This window comes from Bos mutus, chromosome 27 (assembly GCF_027580195.1).
Source record: "Bos mutus isolate GX-2022 chromosome 27, NWIPB_WYAK_1.1, whole genome shotgun sequence".
Taxonomy (NCBI): Eukaryota; Metazoa; Chordata; class Mammalia; order Artiodactyla; family Bovidae; genus Bos; species Bos mutus.
The window spans coordinates 10637442-10655693 of record NC_091643.1 but is presented as its reverse complement, the minus strand read 5'-3'; the positions used below and the strand labels follow the sequence as shown (position 1 = coordinate 10655693).

Genomic DNA, 18252 nt, shown 5'->3' with positions numbered 1-18252 from the left:
TTCCAGTTTTTTAAGGAATCTCCACACTGTTCTCCATAATGGCTGTACTAGTTTGCATTCCCACCAACAGTGTAAGAGGGTTCCCTTTTCTCCACACCCTCTCCAGCATTTATTGCTTGTAGACTTTTGGATCACAGCCATTCTGACTGGCGTGAAATGGTACCTCATTGTGGTTTTGACTTGCATTTCTCTGATAATGAGTGATGTTGAGCATCTTTTCATGTGTTTGTTAGCCATCTGTATGTCTTCTTTGGAGCAATGTCTGTTTAGTTCTTTGGCCTATTTTTTGATTGAGTCATTTATTTTTCTGGAATTGGGCTGTAGGAGTTGCTTGTATATTTTTGAGATTAGCTGTTTGTCAGTTTCTTCATTTGCTATTATTTTCTCCCATTCTGAAGGCTGTCTTTTCACCTTGCTTATAGTTTCCTTTGTTGTGCAGAAGCTTTTAAGTTTAATTAGGTCCCATTTGTTTATTTTTGCTTTTATTTCCAATATTCTGGGAGGTGAGTCATAGAGGATCCTGCTGTGATATGTCAGAGAGTGTTTTGCCTATGTTCTCCTCTAGGAGTTTTATAGTTTCTGGTCTAACGTTTAGATCTTTAATCCATTTTGAGTTTATTTTTGTGTATGGTGTTAGAAAGTGTTCTAGTTTCATTCTTTTACAAGTGGTTGACCAGTTTTCCCAGCACCACTTGTTAAAGAGATTGTCTTTTCTCCATTGTATATTCTTGCCTCCTTTGTCAAAGATAAGGTGTCCATAGGTGCGTGGATTTATCTCTGGGTTTTCTATTTTGTTCCATTGATCTATATTTCTGTCTTTGTGCCAGTACCATACTGTCTTGATGACTGTGGCTTTGTAGTAGAGCCTGAAGTCAGGCAGGTTGATTCCTCCAGTTCCATTCTTCTTTCTCAAGATAGCTTTGGCTATTTGAGGTTTTTTGTATTTCCATACAAATTGTGAAATTATTTGTTCTAGCTCTGTGAAGAATACCGTTGGTAGCTTGATAGGGATTGCACTGAATCTATAAGTTGCTTTGGGTAGTATACTCATTTTCACTATATTGATTCTTCCGATCCATGAACATGGTATATTTCTCCATCTATCAGTGTCCTCTTTGATTTCTTTCACCAGTGTTTTATAGTTTTCTATATATAGGTCTTTAGTTTCTTTAGGTAGATATATTCCTAAGTGTTTTATTATTTTTGTTGCAATGGTGAATGGAATTGTTTCCTTAATTTCTCTATTTTCTCATTATTAGTGTATAAGAATGCAAGGGATTTCTGTGTGTTGATTTTATATCCTGCAACTTTACTATAGTCATTGATTAGTTCTAGTAATTTTCTGGTGGAGTCTTTAGGGTTTTCTATGTAGAGGATCATGTCATCTGCAAACAGTGAGAGTTTTACTTCTTCTTTTCTAATTTAGATTCCTTTTATTTCTTTTTCTGCTCTGATTGCTGTGGCCAGAACTTCCAAAACTATGTTGAATAGTAATGGTGAACGTGGGCACCCTTGTCTTCTTCCTGACTTTAGAGGAAAATATTATTTGTCTTTTCCACAGTAACTTTTGACCAACATTTAATGCATCACTTTTAAATTAAATAATTTACTTATTACTTATTCACTTTCTGTAAGAGCCAATAAGTTGAATCTAGGACACGCTCCTTTTATGTTTTTAAAATTTTTCCTACAGAGAACTAACAGTTCAATTTTATTCAGAGCAAAGAAAAAGGAAACTTTTGATCATACTAGAAGAAACAGCCATAAATTTGGAATCTCTACTGAAACTACACATGCAATGAGGACAAAATTCTGCTAATACAATTGATTTTCTGTTGCATTTGTTGTCTGTGTCTCCAATACTACAATTATAAACAAAACAGTGCAACTAGTATTTGGAATAATTGCTGCACTGTTGCAGCATCAGGCACACAATTTCACTTCTCTTCACATGGCTGGTTCTCTTTGTATACCTGGGTTTCCCCTTCTTTAGTAAAATCACTTTTGATATTGAATGTCTTTCAAATCGCCTCAGTTTTTTCCTTGATCATATTGACAACAGCCTTGTGGGTAACATCAAGCAAATCTTTGATTTCTAAGTAGTTTGCTTCCAATGTAAGATCAAATCATGTTCCTTGGTCAACTTTTAGGAAGTTGTTCATATATTCAGAGATATCATCTGTTCACTTTTCTTTGTTCTCACTGTCCTCAGGATGATGAGGATTGTCCTTGTGATGGTTGCGCTACTGAATGACCATTTTTTGTTTTTTTTTAAATACTGCTGCATTAACATTTGACAAAGGGACAGGATTATCATCTCTTTCATCATCTATTCCCAAATCTGCCTTTAGTGACACTTGGATAGCTTTCACACTCTTTTATTAGTGACCATAACATAGTTTTCTTTCAGCACATACTTGATGAACAGCACAACTTCCAATACAAATGATAGTCATAGATTGTTTTGCAATTTCAACATCAACTTTGATTACCCATCAGACCTCTGCAACCCCTACCTCAAAAGCTTGGCTCTGTCTCCACAAAGCAGAAATGGGGGACTGGCTGCCATACTCTTTGGGCTGAAAGAGTCCTTCCCACACTCTTTTTAATTAAATGAACCTTTAACACCAAACTGAGTTACTTAACATTTGACATCTTCTTGAGTTCTAATGAAAACAAGGATGCTTAGTAAAGACATAACCACTCATGAATTTCCTCTTGGAATATACGCTCTAATATCTCCACAAAACTTGTTCAAATAGGTCAAAATTGATCTTTTGATGTAGTTTATTCATTTCTTCATACAAAAATATTCATTTAATTCAGATTTAAATTGAAAAAATAGGGAAAACCATTAAACCATTCAGGTATGACCTTAATGAAATTCCTTATGATTGTACAGTGGAAGTGAGAAACAGATTCAAAGGATTAGATCTGATAGACATAGTACCTGAAGAACAATGGACAGAGGTTTGTGACATTGTATAGGAGGCAGGGATCAAGACCATCCCCAAGGAAAAGAAATGCAAAAAGGCAAAATGGCTGTCTAAGGAGGCCTTACAAATAGCTGTGAATAGAAGAGAAGTGAAAGGCAAAGGAAAAAGGAAAGATTCCCATTTGAATGCAGAGTTCCAAAGAATAGGAAGGAGAGATAAGAAAGCCTTCCTCAGTGATCAGTGCAAAGAAATAGAGGTAAACAATAGAATGGGAAAGACTAGAGATCTCTTCAAGAAAATTAGAGATACCAAGGGAATGTTTCATGCAAAGATGGGCATAATAAAGGACAGAAATAGTATGAAATAAAGAAATCAAAAGATGTTAAGAAGAGGTGGCAAGAATTCACAGAAGAACTCTACAAAAATAGCTTCACAACTCAGATAATCATGATGATCACTCACCTAGACCAGACATCCTGGAATATGAAGTTAAGTGGGCTTAGGAAGCATCACTATGAACAAAGCTAGTGGAGGTGATGGAATTCCAGCCAGTTGAGCTATTTCAAATCCTAAAAGATGATGCTGTGATAGTGTTGCACTCAATATGTCAGCAAAGTTGGAAAACTCAGCAGTGGCCACAGGATTGGAAAAGGTCAGTTTTCATTCCAGTCCCTAAGAAAGGCAATGCCAAAGAATGCTCAAACTACCACACAATTGCACTCATCTCACACACTAGTAAAGTGATGCTAAAAATTCTCCAAGCCAGGCTTCAGCAATACATGAACCATGAAATTCCATATGTTCAAGCTGGTTTTAGAAAAGGCAGAGGAGCCAGAGATCAAATTGCCAACATCTGCTGGATCATCAAAAAAGCAAGAGAGTTCCAGAAAAACATCTACTTCTTCTTTACTGACTATGCCAAAGCCTTTGACTGTGTGGATCACAAGAAACTGTGGAAAATTCTGAAAGAGGTGGGAATGCCAGACCACCTGACTGGTCTCTTGAGAAACCTGTATGCAGGTCAGGAAGCAACAGTTAGAACTGGACACAGAACAACAGACTGGTTCCAAATAGGGAAAGGAGTATGTCAAGGATGTATATTGTCACCTTGCTTATTTAACTTATATGCAGAGTACATCATGAGAAACACTAGGCTGGAGGAAACACAAGCTGGAATCAAGATTGCTGGGAGAAATATCAACAACCTCAGATATGCAGATGACACCACCCTTATGGTAGAAAGTGAAGAAGAACTAAAAAGCCTCTTGATGAAAGTGAAAGAGGAGAGTGAAAAAATTGGCTTAAAGCTCAACATTCACAAAACTAAGATCATGGCATCTGGTCCCATTACTTCATGGCAAATAAATGGGGAAATAGTGGAAACAGTGACAGACTTTATTTTTTGGAATCCAAAATCACTAAAGATGGTGACTGCAGTCATGAATTAAAAGATGCTTGCTCCTTGGAAGAAAAGTTATGACCAACCTAGACAGCGTATTAAAAAGCAGAGACATTACTTTGCCAATAAAGGTCCATCTAGTCAAAGCTATGGTTTTTCCAGTAGTCATGTATGGATGTGAGAGTTGGACTATAAAGAAAGCTGAGTGCAGAAGAATTGATGCTTTTGAACTGTGGTGTTGAAGAAGACTCTTGAGAGTCCCTTGGACTGCAAGGAGATCCAACCAGTCCATCCTAGAGGAAATCAGTCCTCAATACGCATTGGAAGGACTGATGCTACAACTGAAACTCCAATCCTTTGGCCATCTGATGTGAAGAACTGACTCATTTGAAAAGACCCTGATGCTGGGAAAGACTGAAGGCAGGAGGACAAGGGGACGACAGAGGGTGAGATGCTTGGATGGCATCACCAACATAATGTTCATGCATTTGATTAAACTCCGGTAGTTGGTGATGGACAGGGAGGCCTGGCATGCTACAGTCCATGGGATCACAGAGTGGGACACGACTGAGCAACTGAACTGAAGTGAGCTGATTCATTCACTCGGTTTTTATCTCGAGCAGGCGTTTTTTTCTTGTTGTTGTTGCCAAAAACTATGGGCAAAAAGCAGTTCTTGTAGTAGCCTACTATATGAGACATACAAGTTAACAAATAATTGCTTACCTCCTGCATTATTTCTTTAAGTAAACTTAAACTTTTAAAGCATCTGTAGAGTCAATCATAGTCATATTTGTCCATTAAATATAGATATAGTGAGAATGTATGTACACAGGGCTGATAATATTCAAGTTGGACACGTGCATGGTTACTGTACTCACAGAGCTTAGAGTCAAGAGACAAAGACAGTAAATACATACACATCAAAGAAACATAAAGCTCCTAATTGTACAAAGTGTAGTTAAAGGAAAGAAAATAGAATGTTGAAAGGAAAATGAGTTGTAGTGGACAAGAAAAATACTGCTGAGTGTCATCAGAGAGCCTGCAGCTGCCAACTCACCCCCTTGATCTCCACAGCTAGCTATTCGTAGTGGGTCAAATCTTTGTGGGGCCTGCATCTTAGTTTGACTTCTTCTCTGCTCCCTCCTGTTGCTTCCCTCTCACTTCCCGATGGTCTGGATGATCTGATCATTAATAATTTGCACATTGTATCTCATCCAGAGGCTGACTTCTGGAGGCTCCATACACTAACTCTTGTTACTGACAGCAGTGTGAGAAAATACATTTTTAGAATGACATCACTCACTAACAGGCAATCGATGAACACCTCATCACTGGTGGGAACTGACAAAGTGCTCACAGAATGAACAAGGATAGGATGCTAGTGACAGGGTATACCTGTATCAGCTGGTATGAGTGAACTGTATGGGGAAATAGTAATTACCAGGGCAATGGAACTGGATGTCTATTACAAAGCAACGTTGGAATCTGGGAAAAGATACCAAAAAAATATTGGTACCGAGTCTAAGCTTGCTCTGTTTGCCACACAACAGGCCAATAATCCAGAGACAAGGTGTTGAGGTAAGGAATATGACTATTCAGAAAGCCAGCCGACCGAGAAGGTAGCAGACTAATGTTTCAGAATAACCATCTTATCAGGTTCTTTTATAGAACAGAGATGGGGGAGGTGAGGAAATAAAAAAGCAGAAATAAAAAATGGGGAGAGAGAGGTGGTGAGGAAATAAAGTAAAAAAGGCCATCAGTCTTGCAGAACATCTCCAGGAATGACAAGCTTGTGGAAGGAATGTATTAATATCTTCTTTATCACAGCCATTCACAGGGGGACAGGGTCATGTTAGTTGTCTGTGAGTTGAACAAAGGCACTTTAGTTTAACCATCTGGCAGAGTAGCAGGGTTCTGTAAGGCAGACCATTATGTATACTCGTAATAGCCAAAGCAATGAAAAGCAAGTCAAAGAAACAGTTCCAACATGTAGTCAGAATTGGCTCTTCCCTGCAGTAGGATGATTTGAATTCAGACTGAGTGGAAGGACCTCCCTATTAACTTATATAGTTAAAATCAGAGGATAGAGAAAGTTGAAAACTTCCCAAGTTGAAGGAACTCCAGAAAAGGTTAAATTGTCAATAAAATCTATTATGCCAGGTTAAGGATCTGGTTGGGAAGAAAATGAGAACCTTGCATTGAGGATGGGAAGAGTTAAAGATATGTCCCCTAAACTTTTGAGCATCCAGACTTCTCTGAAACTTTTGAATCTATAAAATAGCAAACTGCCCCCTGTCATACCAACACCTGCACCCAATCGCATAGGGATGTTCCCCTTGCTTGAAAATAATACAGAAGTCTGTGTCAACTAAAGAAAAGATGCACAAAATGGGCGTGCAAATTGTTTTATCTGGGGCAAGATTAGGACTGCAGCCTGGGAGACAGCCCCTCAGATAGCTCTGAGAAACTGCTTCAAAGATGTAGTGGAAGAAGGCCAACGCATATGATTATGGTGAAGGTGGAGTACATGCAGTCAAGTGCATACTTTACAAAAGGTTTTCTGCTAATCATGAGGAGCTGATGTCACCATGAAGGGATTTCATGCTTTTCTAGATATGAGGAGATGTAAGGATTGGGATCATGAAATTAGACCCTGAAAATATCTAAAGACCTGTTCCATCAGTTTTCCTGGAGCACAGAGTGCCTCATTCTCCACCCTGAACTCCCTTCAGGGCAGGTCAAATGTCAACAGCTGCAGCTGCAGAGGATTCCATCTATGCAGAGGCAGATGGCAAATGCTCTCGGCAAGCACCGAGTTGTAGTTGACACGTGTCACACAAGATGTATCCCCCTGAGTTTCTTCCCCTACATTTTGGCCACTAACTTAAAATAGAGTTAAGACACTGAGCTCTCTTAAACTAGAGGGCAGATGTGCTGGAGCTTATATGGGAGTAACAGAGCTCTCATTGGAAAAGACCCTGATGCTGGGTCTTTTCCAGCTGGATGGAAAGATGGAAGACAAAAGGAGGAGAGGGCAGCAGAGGAAGAGATGGCTGGAAACCATCACAGACTCAATGCATATAAATCTGAGCAGACTCCAGGATCTCCAGAGGACAGGGAAGCCTGGTGTGCTGCAGTCTATGGGATCACAAAGAGTCAGACACTGCTTAGTGACTGAACAGCAGCAGAGCTCTACACCAACAGAGCTGTAGGTCCTAGTTAGCAGTTGCAACTGAAACCAAGGGATATACATGGAACTGGAATCTGAGAGTCCTTTGTCATAAGACTGGATCAAGGCCATAAGACTTGATAGGAGAGAGTTTATTGTTATGGAATCATTCTCCCAAGGTTTAGGAATCAACATTCTGCATGGATACTAGAAGATAGTAAACATTTTTGCTGGGATTGTTTCCAAAAACATTGAAATAACATGATGGCCCATTCTAGGTGAGTTCAGTTCAGTTTAGTTCAGCTGCTTAGTCGTGTCTGACTCTTTGAGATCCTGTGGACTGCAGCACGTCAGGCCTCCCTGTTCATCACCAACTCCTGGAGTTGATGCAAACTCATTTCCCTTGACTCAGTGATACCACCCAACCATCTCATCCTCTGTTTTCCCCTTCTCCTCTCACCTTCAATCTTTCCCAGCACCAGGGTCTTTTCAAATGAGTCAGCTCTTCACATCAGGTGGCCAAAGTATTGGAGTTTCAGCTTCAGCATCAGTCCTTCCAATGAACATTCAGGACTGATTTCCTTTGGGATGAACTAGATGGATCTCCTTGCAATCCAAAGGACTCCCAAGAGTCTTCTCCAACACCACAGTTCAAAAGCATCAATTCTTCTGCTTTCAGCTTTCTTTATAGTCCAACTCTCACATCCATACATGACTAATGGAAAAACCATAACTTTGACTAGATGGACCTTTGTTGGCAAAGTGATGTCTCTGCTTTTTAATATGCTGTCTAGATTGGTCATAACTTTTCTTCCAAGGAGTAACTGTCTTTTATTTCATGACTGCAGTCACCATCTGCAGTGATTTTGAATTCCAAAAAATAAAGTCTGCCACTGTTTCCACTGTTTCTCCATCTATTTGCCCTGAAGTGATGGGACTGGATGCCATGATCTTTGTTTTCTGAATGTTGCGCTTTAAGCCAACTTTTTCACTCTCCTTTTTCACTTTCATCAAGAGGCTCTTAAGTTCTTCTTCACTTTCTGCCATAAGGGTAGTGTCATCTGCATATCTGAAGTTATTGATATTTCTCCCAGCAATCTTGATTCCAGCTTGTGCTTCATCCAGCCCAGCATTTCTCATCATGTACTCTGCATATAAGTTAAATAAGCATGGTGACAATATGGTGGCCCATTCTAAGTGAATTTTAAACGAAAGACTTGCTGTACCACTTAGTGGAGTAAAGGAAGGAAAGGCTCAGGGAAGTGGATATTCTGTAATGTACATGCTACATAGGTAAGGCCAAATAATTAAGCCCAACAGGAAGGACCATGGCCTTGGGATGTGCTGGTGAGAAGGGTATCAGAATCACCATTAATTTCAATAACAGCCTTCTCTGTAGGCCAAGGCAATGATGGTAGGAGGGGATAATATAGAAGGAGGTTCACTGATGGTAATTGGCATGATAAGCTCTTGAAAAAACAAGATCAGATAGCAGTGCCTGGAACAGCTGGATAAAATTATTATAATAAGCATCAGGGACAGAGTAGCAGATGTGGATACCTGATTTACTGTCAGATAGATGGCTAATATTATAGAATATAGTTTCTATTCTATTGTGTTATATGGGCAGCCTACAAAGGTATAGTCTTCTTTGTACCATCAAATAAAATAAAGAATGGAAGACTGAAAGACTAAAAATGATTACCTTATTGAATATCATAATTCCCTGTTCAAATTCTAAGCAATTTTCAGAACCAGTTTCACCATGGTCTCCCCGTGAAAGCGGGCACTTAGAGGGGTCAGGAAATGATTAAGAGCCCTTGCCAAGTTTCAGTTTATAATGGGTCCACTAGATTCAAAGGTCCATTTGGTAGTTCTTTCTCAGTCCTAGAGTGTATTATTGGAGTTCACATCATGGTAGTTTGTGCAATGCCATCATTAGGTCCTTGGTCAGTTTGGGGAGGCCATGGAGAAAGTCCTTCCAGAAATTAGTGCTTTGTTTAAAGATCTAAAGGATGCAGACTTGTTGGCTATACAATATCTGCACTGAATGACCAACTGGACCCTTGCAGAAACCAGATGGTCCTTGGAAGATAATAGTATCTATTGCAAATGTCAGCAAGTAGTAGATTAACTGTACCTACTCTGCCAGTGTGGTGACTATACCAGAGCAGATCAACATGACCTTAGATATGTGATAGGAGTGCAGCCATTGATTAACAAATATATATATATATATTTGTCACTATATATATTATATCAAATATATATTATATATATAATATGTATATGATATCAAATATATATATATATATATATATATGTATATTTTCTATTCCTACCTGAAAAGAGAAAGAGAAGCAGCTTGCATTCACATGGAATGGATGATGATATTAATTTAGGGCTAAAATATAGCTGCATTCAACCACATGTGGTTGAAGAGATTTGGACATCCCAGAAAAGGTCATGTTGATCCACACTGTCACTGATTCTGTACTAACCTGGCTAGATAAGCAAAATGTAGCTAGAATGGGCTTCCCTCATGATTCAGTGGTAGAGAACCTGCCTGCCAAAGCAGGAGATGCAGGTTCAGTCACTATGTTGGGAAGATCCCTTGCAGAAGGAAACCCACTCCAGTATTCTTGCCTGGGAAATCTCATGGACAGACAAGCCTGGTTGGCTAGTATATAAGATATAGTTCATGGGGTCACAAAAGAGTCAATCACCAGTTAGTGACTAAACAACAACAAGCTAGAATGTGGGAGGACTAAGTAAAATACATGCACTACAAAAGGGCAGGAGATACACGGAAGGAATATTTAGGAACCCATCATATCAGTAAAGTTTTAGGAGTCCAGTGATCAGGGGCATGACCTGACACCCTCTGCAAAGTAAAAGACAAACCCTATGTATCTTGCATTTCATATGAAAAGAAACAAGTACGGTACCCAAAGGTAGTCTTATTTGGGTTCTAGAGGCAGTAGATGGGGAACTGCTGCTTGATTCCATTTACCAGGTGACATGAAATGTTGCTAATACTGAGGGAGGGAAAAAAAAAAAAATAAGCCCCTGCAGCATATCTAAGCTGCAATGCAAACAGCCCTGTATTTTGAATCATAAAACACAGAAGACACATTACTATAGATGTGGGTTATGAGAAAAATAAATGCCATGTGGTGCTTCTACCAAGCTTCTTAGGAAAATAGCAGGGTAGTTCCCTGGGGCTCCTGAAGCAAAGCTGTGCTGAACCACCCTCTGAACCACTGGGGAAGCCCATTCTAGCTACATTTTAGAAAATTGCACTAACTTGACAAACAATTCTGGGCACACTACTGGCCCCTGTAGAGATAAACAATCTGGCTTTCATATATCCAGTGATCATACACTGAGAACTACTCATCATAAGCTCAGTTATATCAAATCCCTTAAGTCAGATGGTTCGATAGATAGAAGTCATACATTCCTCCAGATTCAAGCTCAAGAAAAAGAGAGGCAGAAGAAAAATTCATGAACAGGAAATCTAGAACAGTTTGTCTTTCTACCCTCTTATACCTTTGCTTCTCCTTGACTCTTACAAATGGAAAATGGGATTTCATTATGACTGGTGGATGAAGGAATAAGTCTAGGCTAGTTTTATAGGTGTGTTGGCTCAGTAACTGGTTATAAGTTGAAAAAAGATAGTAGCCACGCTGCAGTCTCACTTGGGAGGATGTCTTAAAAGATTTTGACAATGTGATCATTCATTTCCTATGAAGAAGAAATGTTCAGAGATTGGATTATAGATGTATTTATGGACAGTGACAAAGGGCCAAGGTGGTTGGTGGTGAACCTGGATGCAGAGAGATTAGATTATAGACAAGAATTCTGGGATAGACACATGGACATGAACAAGAATGTGAAGATCTTTGTATTAATCCATCAGGCTAATAGTCACTAAAAACAAATAAACAAACAAATAAACAAACAAACAAAAAATACCACTCACCATGGATTAGGCACAGAACAACCAAATGGACATAATGACTTTCCAGTTTACATCAGTTAGCACCTGTCATCATCCACCCAAATGTCTGTAGGATGAACTTTATTTTCTTTTATTCCTGTTTCTGAAATAACTGATTCTTTTTCTGAGTTTGCCTTATCTCTTTCTTGACTACTTGCACCATTTGGTTGAATTCAGTCAAGAGTAATTAAGACACATTCTGTTTCCTGACCACCTAGCGCAGGGAAGTAAGCTCACTAAAGACATTATTTACCTTTAAATTATTGAGAAGATAGCTTCTCTAGAAGTTTCAGCATTGCATAGAGGGCATTACTCTCTTTCTTGCTATCTACTGCTGCTGCTGCTGCTGCTAAGTCGCTTCAGTCGTGTCTGACTCTGTGTGACCCCATAGACGGCAGCCCACCGGGCTCTGCCGTCCCTGGGATTCTCCAGGCAAGAACACTGGAGTGGGTTGCTGTTGGGGGCCAGAGTGAGGTACTCCGCCCATGGCAAAGGTCATGAGGAAGGAGGCTCGACATACGCAAAGGCGAGATCGAGCCTCAGGAGTCCCCCTGGAAATCCTAGAGCGTCTACCCCCATAACCAGAGCCTGCCTACTTTACTACTTTGTGCTCTTACCTACACCTCTGACTTTACGGGGGGCTGTCCCCCACCACCTCTTTCGGAGAAGGAGTTAACCTAGAGCTCCAGTCAATAAAAACTCTTGGGTGTAACAAGAGTGTTTTAACCTACAAACTCCTCTGAAGGTTCTCTAGCCTGCCTGACAGGCTCGTCGGGCCACATGTGATTGCTCACAGCCTCCCAACCGTGAGAGGCACGAGATGCTTTAAACCCTCTAAAAACAGGTTCTTTAGAGAAGTTAGAAAACTATAAGTATAGTGGGCTAATTAGAAATTGTGTTGGTGAAGGGTTTTTCATTTGTTGAGCCAACGTTTGTTGCTAAGTCTCCATATCCCCTGCCCTTACACACATTAATGAATATATAGAAGGAATAAGTATTAACCTTTGATATTAATCACGTTAGACCTTAGGCTAAGTAAATTCTTTCCTTAACTAAAACCCACTACACCCTCACCCTGTAGGAATGTATTATTTGGGTGGCGTCTGTTTTGAGAATAATCAGCCCTGGAGAAATAAGTGTCCTGATTGACTGACCGCTGTCACAAGGAGAGGGTCGTAAATTGTCAGCAGGCCCCCCTGGCCAGAAGATGATGTAACACCCCTAAGACCTCTGTATACATTTGTGTGAAGCACCTGACTTTAATAAAAGTCAGGACTGCTGTCCCCATGTGACTTTTGTATAACATCTCAGTGTATAAAAACAGACTCTGGAAAATAAAGAATTGGGATCAGTTTCTCGAAATACTGGTCTCCCCATGTCGCTCTCTCTCTCACTCTGGTTGAGTCTCCATCTGGAGCGCGGAACCCACCATGCTTACTAATTATGCCTGGGCTTCTAAGATCCGACCATGGAGGCCTCAGTGTCTCCTCTCCTTTGGGAGAACGGAAGGACGCCTGCGGCCTACGTAAGTGGTGCAAACTTCTTGTCTTGAAGTTTTATTGGTCTCCCGCGTAAACCAAGCTACTCAGCCTCTTTTCTCCACTGAATTTTCCTACTGAGCTATCCTCATCCTATTACTCTTTATATCTTTGATAAAATATTTAAATAAATAGGTCGCCGACGCCGTCCTCGCTTCGAATACCCTGGATCAGCCGGGGCAGGAAAAGTGAAAAAAAATATTAACCCCTGACAAGCCGGTTACTCCGGGTTGCCATTTCCTTCTCCAGTGATGAAAGTGAAAAGTGAAAGCGAAGCCGCTCAGTAGTGTCCAACTCACAGCGACCCCAGGGACTGCAGCCTACCAGGCTCCTCCATCCATGGGATTTGCCAGGCAAGAGTACTGGAGTGGGGTGCCATTGCCTTCTCCGTTGCCATCTACTGGCAGGGTTCAATTACAATGCCACATTTTAGGTGAATTTTACCGGAGAACTCCACATCTAGGTACCAGTCTTTCTGTTTATTGAAATGGAAATGAACCTTGAATCTCTGAGATTTATGTATCTAATACAATTACTCTGCTATATTCTGCTCTGCTTTCACTATGACACCCAAACTGATTAAAGAGCCTTTAAAGAGCCTCTACTTAAAATCTTGCTTATCTTGCACTAAGTAAGATAAGAATATGGCACCCCATCTACTAGTTCTGAAGGTTTTTCCCCAACTGATGTTTCAAATCGCTCATTTCATTACATAGAGCAAGTTACAAGGTCAAGCCTGATGTACATTGGACTAGTAAAGAGGCATTCCCACAGGGAGGGGTAAGCAAATTGTTTTTAACTATAAGATACATTTTCTACGATAGAGGTAATCATTTTCTATTTTCTATCAGATAAGACAATCGTTTCTTTCTATTTGCATTGACAGGGTGTGTGCTAAGTCTCTTCAGTGATATCCAACTCTGTTCGACCCCATGGACTATAGCCCTCTAGGCTTCTCTGCCCATGGGATTCTCCAGGCAAGAATACTGGTGTGGGTTGCCATACCCTCCTCCAGGCAGTCTTCCCAACCCAGTCCTCAAACTTGCTGTCTCTTATGTCTCTTGTGTTGGCAGGAAGTTTCTTTACCATTAGAGCTACCTGGGAAGCCCATTGACAAGATATACACAGGAGAAAAAAAAAAAAAAAGCATGACGAACACCACAATATTTTTGTTTATGCCATGAGTTTCATTAGCTTTTTATTGACAAATACTTTATTTGCATTAAGAATAATAATTTAATGGACATGTTTTTCATTTTAAGGTGCTCAAGGTGCTCCATTTGCCTGTTTTGAAGAAGTTAATTCTTTGCCTAATAGTTTTGGAAACTGTGGTTTTAAAAATTCCCAACCATTACCTTGTGAGCAAAAGTATGTATATAGAAAATGACTGTTTCATTGAGTTATAAAATGTCTCTATTTCTTGTCAAGAGACACTAAATAGTAATGGACAATAAATTGTGTTATCTGGAGAATATTTTCAAATAACATTATGTATATTTTCCTTTTATGCAATTTAGTTCTCTTTTTTTCTTAATTTTTTTTCCCCTGTTAATAAGGAGACTAAGAAAAGTTTGGTGTTTATTACTGAAGGTAGAAAGTGGGCTCAGTGCAGAGGGAACAGATGGAATCACTCATCTCCTAAACTGAGAGACACCTTCCCTGCCATCTCTTTGTAGCCCACTCCAAGTCACCAGTCTATCCCTATAAGGAAGTGGTGCACATTTCTACACCCTAGCTTTTGCGTTGCTGCCTGAGAGTCAGGTCCCCAGGTCACCTGACTCTGATACCCAAAGAGACTTCCATTCACAAACCCCACAGGAATGTAGCAAACAAAGGAGTTCTTAGAAGGAGCAGACAAAAATGCTCATCTCCTTGTCTTACCTGGAAAAGAGTCCATATGCATACTTTAAAAGCTGTTAACTGAGGGTCAGCCTTCTAATTTTAAAAGTTTCTGATTTAATCCTGCCCAGAGACTTGGAATGCCAGCAGTCTCCTCCTCTAGCATCTCCCTGTCGCCTAATCCAAATCACCAGTATTGCCTGCTGGAAGCTTATACACATGTCTGCACAACAGTTTTTGCAGTTAACACCCAGGGAACAGGTTTCCAAACTACTTGACACTGTTAGTCAATAGCACTTCCATTAATGAGTCCCACAAATTGTGACTGTCAGTTAAGCACTTCTTAATGGACATAGGAGCACCCCTACACATACACACTCTGATGCTATACCCCCAGCCCAAGTACAGAAGGAGAAGGCAAAAATGTCCACTACCCTGTTTCTCCCTGAAGAGAGAAGTACTAGAGTATACTGTATACACTATATAGAAAATCTGAACTGACTAATAACAAATAAGGTGATTGAACTGGCAATCAAAACTTCCAAATGAACAAGTCCACTGGTGAATTCTACCAAACATTAAAAAAAAGAAGAAGAATTAATTAAAATCTTCCAAAAATTAGGAGAGAACACTTCCAAAATCATTTTTCAATGCCAGCATTTCCCTAATACCAAAGACAGACAAGACATTCAGTTCAGTTCATTTCAGTTTTGCTCAGAGGTGTCCGACTCTTTGCGACCCCATGAATTGCAGCACACCAGGCCTCCCTGTCCATCACCAACTCCCGGAGTTCACTCAAACTCACGTCCATCGAGTCGGTGATGCCATCCAGCCATCTCATCCTCTGTCGTCCCCTTCTCCTCCTGCCCCCCATCCCTCCCAGCATCAGAGTCTTTCAATGAGTCAACTCTTTGCATGAGGTGGCCAAAGTACTGGAGTTTCAGCTTTAGCATCGTTCCTTCCAATGAACACCCAGGGCTGATCTCCTTCAGAATGGACTGGTTGGATTTCCTTGCAGTCCAAGGGACTCTCAAGAGTCTTCTCCAACACCACAGTTCAAAAGCATCAATTCTTCGGCACTCAGCTTTCTTCACAGTCCAACTCTCACATCCATACATGACTACTGGAAAAACCATAGCCTTGACTAGACTAGAGATCTCTTCAAGAAAATTAGAGATACCAAGGGAACATTTCATGCAAAGATGGGCTCGATAAAGGACAGAAATGGTATGGACCTAACAGAAGCAGAAGATATTAAGAAGAGGTGGCAAGAATACACAGAAGAACTGTACAAAAAAGATCTTTATGACCCAGATAATCACGATGGTGTGATCACTGACCTAGAGCCAGACATCCTGGAATGTGAAGTCAAGTGGGCCTTAGAAAGCATCACTATGAACAAAGCTAGTAGAGGTGATGGAATTCCAGGTGAGCTATTTCAAATTCTGAAAGATGATGCCATGGAAGTGCTGCACTCAATATGCCAGAAAATTTGGAAAACTCATCAGTGGCCACAGGATTGGAAAAGGTCAGTTTTCATTCCAACCCCAAAGAAAGGCAATGCCAAAGAATGCTCAAGCTACCACACAATTGCACTCATCTCACATGCTAGTAAAGTAATGCTCAAAATTCTCCAAGCCAGGCTTCAGCAATAAGGGAACTGTGAACTTCCAGATGTTCAAACTGGTTTTAGTAAAGGCAGAGAAACCAGAGATCAAATTACCAACATCCGCTGGATCATCGAAAAAGCAAGAGAGTTCCAGAAAAACATCTATTTCTGCTTTATTGACTATGCCAAAGTCTTTGACTGTGTGGATCACAATAAACTGTGGAAAATTCTGAGAGAGATGGGAATACCAGACCACCTGACTTGCCTCTTGAGAAACCTATATGCAGGTCAGGAAGCAACAGTTAGAACTGGATATGGAACAACAGACAAGGATATTACCAGAAGAGAAATAAGAGGCCAATATCCTCGATGAACATAGATGAAAAAATTTACTAAGTAGCAAATTTAATAATACTTTAAAAGGAACATAAACCATGATCCAGTGGGTAATATTCCGGGGATATAAGGATAGTTTCTTATCCACAAATCAATCGATGCGATATACCATATTAATAAAAAAAGGGGTAAGAATCATATGATCATCTCAGTAGGTATAGAAAAAGCATTTGACTAGATTCAACATCCTTTCATTATAATAACTCTCTTCATATTAGTGTAGAAGGACTATACCTCAACATAATGAAAGCAATAAATGGAAAACCCATAATTAACACTACACTTAACAGTAATAGCTGGTAGTATTACCCCTGAGATCAAGATCATGGCAATAATGCCTTCTCTTGTCACTTCTGTTTGCTATAATGCTGCTGTAATAATCAAAATGAACTCAGAGAAACAGAGAGTAGAAAAGTAATTGCCAGTGGAAAACAGAAATTGGTAAAATGATACATACTTTCAGTTGTAAGATGAATAAGATCTGAAGATCTAATGTATAACATGGTGAAAATACTATATAATTATTACATAATTAGGCAATAGAATTATATAATTATTATATAAATAAAATTTGCTGAGAGTAGAGCTTAAATGTATTCACACAAAAAAAATAGGATAAATAAGTGAAATGTTCAATGTATTAATTCACCTAACAGGGTGAATCATTTCACAATGTAAAGTGAAAGTGAAAGTCACTCAGTTGTGTCCTACTCTTTCAACCCCATGGACTATACAGTCCATGGAATTCTCCAGACTAGAATATTAGAGTGAGTAGCCCTTCCCTTATCCAGGAGATCTTCCCAACTCAGGGATCAAATCCAGGTCTCCCGTATTGCAGGTGGATTCTTTACCAGCCGAGCTACATGGGAAGCCCAGGAATACTGGAGTGGGTAGCCTATCCCTTCTCAAATGGATCTTCCCGACCCAGGAATTGAACTGGGGTCTCCTGCATTGCAGGCAAATTCTTTAACAACTGAGCTATCAGGGAAAACCCTCACAATGTACACATGTATCACATCATCAATTTGTACACTTTAAATACTTTATAATCTTATTTGTCAACTATACCTCAATAAAGCTAGAAAATGATAGCAGCTTTATTTGGAAATCTACTATACAACTTAATTCCTATAGCTTTTAAAAATATGTTAAGGTCCGTCTAGTCAAGGCTATGGTTTTTCCAGTAGTCTTGTATGGATGTGAGAGTTGAACTTGAAGAAGGCTGAGTGCCAAAGAATTGATGCTTTTGAACTGTGGTGTTGGAGAAGACTCTTGAGAGTCCCTTGGCCCGCAAGGAGATCCAATCAGTCCATTCTGAAGGAGATCAGCCCTGGGATTTCTTTGGAAGGAATGATGCTAAAGC

The 18252-nt window shown here is 39.9% G+C and overlaps 1 protein-coding gene and 1 pseudogene across 1 annotated transcript in view; one reads left to right on the top strand and one right to left on the bottom strand.

The window, feature by feature from the left end:
- The window catches only part of LOC102267793 (disintegrin and metalloproteinase domain-containing protein 18), a 108282-nt gene that overhangs the window by 63633 nt on the left and 26397 nt on the right, over positions 1 to 18252 (top strand). The window contains exon 15 of the mRNA XM_070364105.1: positions 14308 to 14413. Within this exon, the coding sequence (XP_070220206.1) occupies positions 14308 to 14413 (106 nt within the window). The remainder of the gene's footprint in view (positions 1 to 14307; positions 14414 to 18252) is intronic.
- On the bottom strand, positions 1938 to 5450 carry LOC138985921 (S-phase kinase-associated protein 1 pseudogene; annotated as a pseudogene).